General features: G+C 34.4%; 1 protein-coding gene across 1 annotated transcript; it reads right to left on the bottom strand.

The window, feature by feature from the left end:
• Window positions 1-3,484: 3,484 nt before the first annotated feature.
• LPAR4 (lysophosphatidic acid receptor 4) lies at window positions 3,485-6,755 on the bottom strand. The gene has a single exon (XM_045471733.1). It carries the CDS (start codon window positions 6,579-6,581, stop codon window positions 5,469-5,471), a length of 1,113 nt encoding a protein of 370 aa, XP_045327689.1. The 5' UTR covers window positions 6,582-6,755; the 3' UTR covers window positions 3,485-5,468.
• Between the last annotated feature and the right edge of the window lie 2,490 nt (window positions 6,756-9,245).

The raw sequence follows: 9,245 nt of genomic DNA, 5'->3' as shown, positions 1-9,245 counted from the left end.
TTTGTGGAATATTTTTGAAAGAAAAAACTTAGGATTTCTTATCTCCAAAACCTCCCTTTTTTATCCTTAATGGCAGAAGTTCCACCATTAAACATGTGCTTCTTGTGCTTAAGACTCATAGTCTTGGATGGACAAAGCAATACTGGTTAAAGAACACAGGCTTTAGTAACATACAGAAATGGGATCAAATCAGACTGCCACTTAGCTCTATAACTGTTCTTCAGCTTGTTAAGCCTCAGTTTTCTTATCTGTAGAATGTGCCTAATCATAAAACCTCTCTCATGTTATTGTGAAATGCATGTAAAAATTTTAGTACAGTATATGGTACTTAGTAAGTACCATCATCTATATTAGTGTTATTAATAAGTACTGTTCGTTTTGGCTCAGCATCAATTACTTTGGAGTTTCAGCCTTAGAACTATCAGAGACCTCAGAGATGACTGAGAAAAACCTGCTTATTTTACTAATAGGGGAATTCAGGCATCGAGGGAGACAGGTATTTGCCCATGTTCACTCAGTGACCAGAAAAGCTAAGTACGAAAAACAGATTTGGGCTTCCAGCCCAAACCTCTTTATGGTAATAGCATTCAGATCTTACTCAGCACGTTTTGCTGAAAGGAATGGTGGAGACAGAGACAGAAACAGAGAGAGAAAAAGCAAGTGAGCCTATATGCTGTAGGATGAAGCCTGAAGTCATGACATGATCAGTTTGCCAATTGCAAGTTGCCTAGGCTTGGGTCTTTATTAGCCTTTTGAGGTCTCTGTGGCTTTGACAAGAACATAAGTACCTAAAGGTAGACAGACTAAACACATAATTTGGGCAATTCAGGACTTCATAACCCTTTTAAAACAAAGAAATTTGATGTTTTAAAATCAGAATTTTCTTGTACTTCTTTACATGCATTGATAAGTATAGCATAAACTTAATTAAAATAATTGTATTTATTTAGATAGAGGCATCCTTCTCTTTTTAATGATTATTATCTTTAAAATTCTAATCCAGTCCTACCATGGGAGCCTGAAGTTTGGTTTCAGGTACGCGTTGTCCTTTATTTTGCTCTTTTAATGTAGCACTCATTATCATCTTCCATCACTTTTTAACTTGGTTATTTGTTTGTTTTTGGTTATCCCTGCTTTGACTCTAGAACAGAATCTTTAAAACAGCTTTTTGTCTTTTGTTGTCACCATCAAATCATCAATACCTAGAAGATGTCTGGCACATAATAGTTGATGTTCAAGAATTTGTTGAATAAATAAATAATGAATGGTGGAGACAGAGACAGAAACAGAGAAAAAGCAAGTGAGCCTATATGCTGTAGGATGAAGCCTGAAGTCATCACATGATCAGTTTTGCCAATTGCAAGTTGCTTAGGCTTGGGTCTTTATTAGCCTTTATTAGCCTTATTAGCTCCAGGACTCCTAGTTGTCATAGGGTATTTAATCAAATATGAGAGGTCAGATTCAAGGGTTGGCTTGGCAAGAAGCCCCAAATAAATCAAAGCCAAACTGGATGAATCAGAGAAAGCAGTAGTTAATCTTTCAGCTTGATTCCTGAAAAGTCACCCAGGGGCTTGCCATTTTAAATTATGTATTAGTCTTCAGACAGCCTCAAAAACAAAGTATTAAATTGACTTTAGATCAAATATACTTTAATAATATTTTTCTTTTTTAATTTTTTAATGTTTTTTTAAATTTATTTTTGAGAGTGAGAGTGAGTGGAGGGACAGAGAGCGAGGGGAACAGATCTGAAGCCGGCTCCACGCTGACAGCCGCAAGCCTGAAATAGGGCTTGAACTCACAAACTGCTAGATCTGGACCTGAGCAGATGTTGGATGTTGAATCAACTGAGCCACCCAGGTACCTCCTTAATAAGTTTTTTCTTAAAGGATGGAGGGAAGGTAAAGGAAAAATGGCTCTGGGTGCCTATAAATAAAGGCAAAGTTTAATAAATAGTTGACCAAAGTATGACTACTAGATAATCCAAACATATTTATTACATTTGATAAGCATTTGAAATCCAAGTTGTAATGAAACTGAATTATTGCTTTTGCTTTTAAATTTGAAATAAAAATAAATTTTATATTTCTTACATTTTGTTTGTTACATTGTTCATATGAAAAAAGTTTTTTATTAATAGCAAGTTATATTAATGATAAAAACCGAAATTAGTTAAAATAAATTGAAATATGGAAAATTAAACAAAACTAAATATGCAAATTACACAGAAAGAAACTGATTTGTTGATATATTTTATGTCAACTTGCTTAACATATCCCATTAAACTTTTTGGTGTCATAATCCTAAAATTTTATAATTTTGAGGGCCAAGGGCACAAAGTTACATGTAGTTTATACTTACAAGTGGGAAAGAAAGAATACTAAAAAAACCCCAAAAGATTATTCATACTTTGATTACTAATTTGATCTTACAACAAAACCTAACAAGTGAACTTAGCCTAACTTAACCTAATTTCATCAAACTGAATCTAATGCTTATATATTCTGTATATAATGTTTTCACAAGACAATACAATGCATGATTAGTTTTAGGACTTTAGATCACAAAGAAAAACTAATGCTATTTTTGAAAATTTATTTTCATTATTGTTCTATTGTTTTAGCATTTTATTAAATTGGTTCCTAACCCAGGCTCAGATTGGTCATTTTTATCCTAGTGAGGAAACAGATTTTACAAAAGAAACTAGGCAATTTACTGTACATCAAGCCTGGTATTGTTTTTAGTTTATTTCTTTATTTAATATAGACTAAAATTAAGTCAGGATTTGGTATTGGAGCATCCAAAAATTCTGTTCTGGGCTTGTATACTTTTGATTTGCAGAATCAGAATGAAGACATTCTCCTCATTCAGTAAGTTCTATAGAGTTGTTGGAGAATGTTACACAAGCAAATGTTAATACCAGAAGGAAAAAATAACAATTTGTAATTAACCAATTGGTATAAAAATGTTGGATGGTTTCCATTAGTGGTAGGGATTTATACATTTATGGTAACATTTGATTTAAGGGATTAATGTAAGGGGAAGTTGGTGAAAGGGCGGGTGAAATAGGTGATGGGTATTAAGTAGTGATGTATGGAATGGTTGAATCACGGTATTGTACACCTGAAACTAATGTAGCACTGTATGTTTACTATAACAGAATTAAAATAAAATATAAAGGATTCATGTAAAAAATTTACATTATGCTCATGTTTTAAAGTTAAAAATCAGTATTTTTAAATCTATATAACACCAGAAAGAAAAACAAAGGTTAATGAGAGTTTTAGGAATTTGATTACCATTTGGGGTGCCTAGGTGACAGAGTCAATTAAGTGTCCGACTACAGCTCAGGTCATGATTTCACAGTTCCTATGCTCGAGCCCTGTGTCTGGTTCTGTACTGACAGCTCAGAGCCTGGAGTCTGCTTGGGATTCTGTATCTCTCTCTCTCTCTCTCTCTCTCTCTCAAAAATAAATAAACATTTAAAAAATAAAAAAGAATTTGAGTATCATTTAAAATATTTATTTTTTCTATTATCGTTTTATGGTGTGTGTGTGTGTGTGTGTTTTTTTTTTTTCAAATCACTTCCTGGCACATGCATTATTCCTGGAAGTTTTACTTTAAAAGTCTTAGCATTTTTAAATTACCATATCATCCAAATATTTTAAAGTTTGATCAATACACATTTTAAGAATATTTCTATTGTTTCGCAGTGTTTAATTGTGTGTGTGTGTGTGTGTGTGTGTGTGTGTAGAATGTAGATGAGGGAATATATTTTCATTCTTTCTGACATGAGCACAAATGTAGCACCTTTCAAATTATACTGTGCTCAGAAGCTCCATTTACACGTCTTAATATGCTTAAATCTACATTTCATCCAATAAATAGTAAAAGGTTTTAAAGATTATTTTGTTTCTTTTATTGTTTAAGGGTGTTACAAAAAAATGTTTTCTTTTGTGTATATGTAAATATTTATTTTGATTGCTCCTGAACTAACACCAGTTTAGCAGCTTCCTAACTGCATTTTGATCCAAAGCATCATATGAAAATCATGGTATTTTGCAAGTTTTAAAAATCCTTAAGAAAATGCAAATTCTAAATTCTTGTGTGTTTTGTTTTGTTTTGTTTTGTAAGCAATTGTTTTATGGGGTCCCCCCCCCAATATAGTCATGACCTGGGCACAAATTTAGCAGATTTCTACCTGTATTGTACTCTGAAATTGCACACAAATGATATGATACTTTTAAATTTACAGAACCTCCAAAAATAAATAAAATACAAATGCAAGTGCTAGGGATTATTTTCTATTGTTTTGTTGTTTTGCAGTTTTTCTGAGTTTTATTGTATTGGTTTAGTTTGGTTTATGAATTTATTTTCAATATGCTCCTGATCTGGCCACAAACTCTAGCAGCAACCTGGCTGCATTGTGCTCCAAAATTTAACATGAAAGAATAAGTTATTTAAAGTTACAGATCTCCTCTCCTCCCAAAAAAATTTATTAATGAAATTTTAAGCAAGATTTTAAAATGTGCTTTATGATTTTATTTTGTGTTATTATTTTGTTGTTAATTTTTTCAATTTGCTCCTGACCTGGGAATAAATGCATTGTGCTCCAAAATATCATACGAAGAATATTATATAGTATCAGTCTCTCAAAAGAAAGATAATTAAAAATTCTAAGAAAAAAATGTTGGTATTGCTAGTTTTTTTAATGGACATTTGTTGTTTTATGTGATTTTTTATTCTGTAATTGTTTTGAGCACAGCTTTCCGGATTTGAAATTTCATATGAAAATCTTAATGTAGTGTAAAAAAAGGAAGATTAAAAAAAACTGACACTGCTGGTGATTACAATTGTAAATTGTAAATCCAGCTAATTTTGTTTCTTCCCATCCATATTTATGCAAACGCAATTTATGTTTCTGTTTTCAAAACATACACAATGAAATTTGTCAGTTCTTTTAAATTGGATACACTTTTTACCAATAATGTTAGGCTACAATATGTTCTTATGCTAAAAATATACTCTATAATAATACAAAAAAAGGAAAAAAAAGCGTAACATGTATCAGTAGTAACACAAAAGTTTTTTTTAAAATAATCCCTGAATTTGTTCTATATTTATAGGCCCAACCTAATTAACAAATATTACCAGAGTGGAAATATCTTTCTAAAAAATTTACGATAATCTTTATATCACTGAAGCAAAGGCCACTGGCCACTTGTATAATGTGACACAATGAAATTATAACCCAGCAGAAGAGTTTGGCAATCTCTTTTGGTTGTTGTAATTAGACCTGACCTATAATTATTGAACAAAACAGCATATGCACAATAAACATTCAAATAAATGTACCTGACTGTATTCAGTACATTAATCTATTTTCAGTTATCACTAGCTTCAAATTGTTTCTCTTATTCATAGCATAGGAAAAATCCTAGGAAAAACCATATCTGGACAGTTCTCATTACCTAAAAGGTGGATTCTAGCATTAATTCACCACCATTATGTGTTGTTTGATCACTAACTTCCTCTTGAATAGCTGGAAGGGAAGGCTTTGTGGTCAAAGGTATTTCAGTCTTAAACAGGGATTCCATCTTGATATGGGTATTAACATAGAAGGACTTCTGAAAAGACTCCAGGGTGAAGTAATAGATAAAAGGGTCAAAGCAACAGTTCAGAGTTGCAAGGCACAAGGTGATTGGGTACATAATCTTTGCAAATCTTTCCAACAAGCAATTGGTAATGGCTTGGGAGCGCACTAGGGCATACAGGAAGAGGACAGAGTTATAGGGTACGAAGCATACCACAAAGACTGCCATATGAACTGTGATCATCTTCAGCACTTTTTTCTTATTGGTTCCAATTTGAGACAGTGTAGCAGGCTTGCGGAGGGTTCTTAGCACCACAGAAGAGCAAGAGACATTTAAAATCAGAGGAATGATGAAACCAACAACTTCAATAAATATGGTGATCTTGGACAGATAAGTCTTCCAGATACGTTTGGAGAAGCCCTCAAAACAGGTGGTGGTTGCATTGTTGACATTAGTAGTGGAGAACAAAGAGGCTGAAATACCACCACTGAGGACTAGGATCCAGACTCCAGCACACACAAAGGCAGAATTCCTCCTTGTCCTAATGGTACGAGATCGGAAGGGATAGACAATGGCCAGGAAACGATCCACGCTAATACAGGTGAGGAAGAGCATGCTCCCATAGATGTTGGTGAGGAATGCAGTCCCAGAGATCTTGCAAAGGGTGTCACCAAAAGGCCAGTGACGGTTGAAATTGTAAAATATTTTGAAAGGTAGAGTGCAGACAAAGAGCAAATCAGAAAGGGCCAAATTGGTGATGAAAATAGCAGTCTCACTTCTCATTTTCATTCGGAAGCAGAAGACAAACAGAGAGGCACTGTTGGTTATCAGACCCAGGATGAATACAACACTGTAGACAGCACCATTCAGATTATACTTGAAGGAATCATCAACAATGCAAGTATTATTGGCAGTAGCATTGCCCAACCTGGGTCTGAAGCTTGAATTTAAATCTTGAAATTGAAAGTCAATGAATCTTCTGTCACCCATGGATTTTTTTCAGAAGGCCTGCTGCCTGCAGGGTTCACCACTTTGAGACTAGAGACTGGTAAGAAATATTTTCCTCCTATGGGAGACAAGATGGAATGAATAATCAAATCTGCCTTCCATTCATTTCTGTGGAGTAAAAGATATTTTGTTCACCCAGACTGGAAACAATATACACATTCAATTTGTTTTGACAAGTACCTTTTGAGCACCTACAATAGGTTAAAAGGTACTACAGGAATATGTTGCAAGATTGGGAGAGATCACACACAATATAACAAATGCAGTACTGTATGTAGCATTGCAATGAACAGAAATAAGATATTGTCTACATGAGAGCCCAAGCAGGGATGGGGGATGGAGGTGGGGAAACGGGCCTTTGATAATTAAAACAACACTAATAGTTTGAAATTTTTATGGAACTTTTTAACTTTCAAAAATGTGTTTTATTTGATTCCCACAAGAACATCATAAGGTAGGAAGACAAGAATTTATCACCATATTATAGAAGAAGAAACTGAGGCTTATGTAATTTAGAATTATGATGTCAGAATTAGGAGAATGTGTAAATGGTACCATCAGAACCAGAATTCACCTTTTTTATTCATAACCAAAGAATTGTTAAACTAATCTAAATTATTTTGTTTCTTTTCTAATATTAGTAAACCTTATTGTCTAATTATTAGTTCTATTGCACAAGACTATAGGTCGATATGGGACCTCCAGGACATGCCCTTAAAAAAGTTTTAACTAAGCTTATTTTTTAATGTTTATTTATTTATTTGAGAGAAAGAGCAAGAGAGAGGCAGAAAGAGGGATAGAGAATCCCAAGCAGGCTCCGCACTGTAAGCACAAAGCCAGAAGTGATCCCACGAACCGTGAGATGATGACCTGAGTCAAAATCAAGAGCCGGACTTGAACACCCAGGTGCCCCTCTGACTAAATTATTGAAGTAAATAATCAATTCATCTTTTTCTTCTAAAACATGAATTCAGAGAGCATGGATTCCTCAGTTAATTAAAGCTTCTGGTGAAAAGATTTTTCACTGTATTACATTGTCTTTCTATGGCAATAATTCAAATAATCTCATAGTTTCCCTCTTGCAGATTGTAGTCCCCTTTCCAAATCTCTCTCAAGCTAAATGCTTAGCTTAGGATGTCTTCTTATCCCCCTCCCATTCCATCAGTTACTTTCATGCCTTCAGCTCCTAAAACGGCCTTAATCAATGGAACCTTCTCTGGCTGAATATAAGTGAAGTGTGAAAGGTAGATTTGACATAAATGTCCATTCCTCTGCCACACTGTAAACTTCTGATCTGACCAGTTACATGCCCTTTGATTGCCCCTGCTTATACATATGGCAGTCATTAACTTAACCATTTTTTTTTTTTTTTTAGTATCTGGGCCAACATTCCTCAGAGGTGCATATAGAAGTCTTTCTAAATTTCTCGGTTAGTAGCTGTCATTTGATAGGAACAGCCTTTTGAATTCTCTATAATGAAAAATGGACAATTCTTTTCAATGAGGAGGATATGCAATAAAAGTGGTCTTTGCTCCCTGACATGTTCAATAATGGATTTTCACATGATTATATTTTTTATTTTATTTTATTTTATTTTATTTTATTTTTTAAAATATAATTTATTGTCAAATTTGTTCCATGTAACATCCAATGCTCATCCCAACAAGTACCCTCCTCCATGCCCATCACCCACTTTCCCCTCTCCCCACCCCCCAACCCTCTGTTTGTTCTCAGTCCTTAAGAGTCTTTTATGGTTTTCCTCCCTCCCTCTCTGTAACTTTTTTATTCCCTTCCCCTCCCCCATGGTCTTAAGTTTCTTAGGATCCACATATGAGTGAAAACATATGGTATCTTTCTCTGCCTAACTTATTTCACTTGGCATAATACCCTCCAGTTCCATCCACATTGCTGCAAATGGCCAGATTTCATTCTTTCCCATTGCCAAGAAGTATTCCATTGTATATGTAAACTACATCTTCTTTATCCATTCATCAGTTGATGGACATTTAGGCTCTTTCCATAATTTGGCTATTGTTGAAAGTGCTGCTGTACACATGATTATATATTTTTTTAATTGAAAGGCATTTATCTGAAGTGGTTTCTCCTTACATTACTCTTTCCTTCTAACTCCCAAGGAACAGGTCAAAGGGCTATTTTATATAACAGAAAATGGAGTGGAGGCAGGAATCTGCCAGAGATGCAGAAGCCTGAAGTTACTTGAACCATTGTTTGCACTGAGAAAAAACTGATTTGGGGAAAAAAAAAAAAAAAACACTCGCTGACTGCAGTGCCTAGAGGAAGAGATGACCTTGATGAGATGACTTATGGGATATGAATCAAAAAGTTGTCATTTTTTAATCGCAAAAGTTCTCAAGTTAAGATTGGAAACTTGTTATTATTGAATTCTCATTCAAAAAATCTTTATGGAGTGTCTTCCCCCTCCCCACCCCCTGAGCCTAACACTGCACTAAGATCATATTCTTTCTTGGCTATTTCATCTCACAGGCCCAGCTCAACTCTTGCCACAATCAACCTTGATATGTAAAAGCAAAGTATAGTAGGAACCTTGACCAAGTAAGGTCCAGAATGGGAAGAAACAGACAGTGGACAAATATAAATAGGTGAGGAGAGCAAAAGAGGAAATGG

This window comes from Leopardus geoffroyi, chromosome X (assembly GCF_018350155.1).
Source record: "Leopardus geoffroyi isolate Oge1 chromosome X, O.geoffroyi_Oge1_pat1.0, whole genome shotgun sequence".
Classification (NCBI taxonomy): Eukaryota; Metazoa; Chordata; class Mammalia; order Carnivora; family Felidae; genus Leopardus; species Leopardus geoffroyi.
This window is presented reverse-complemented; position numbering and strand designations above follow the sequence as displayed.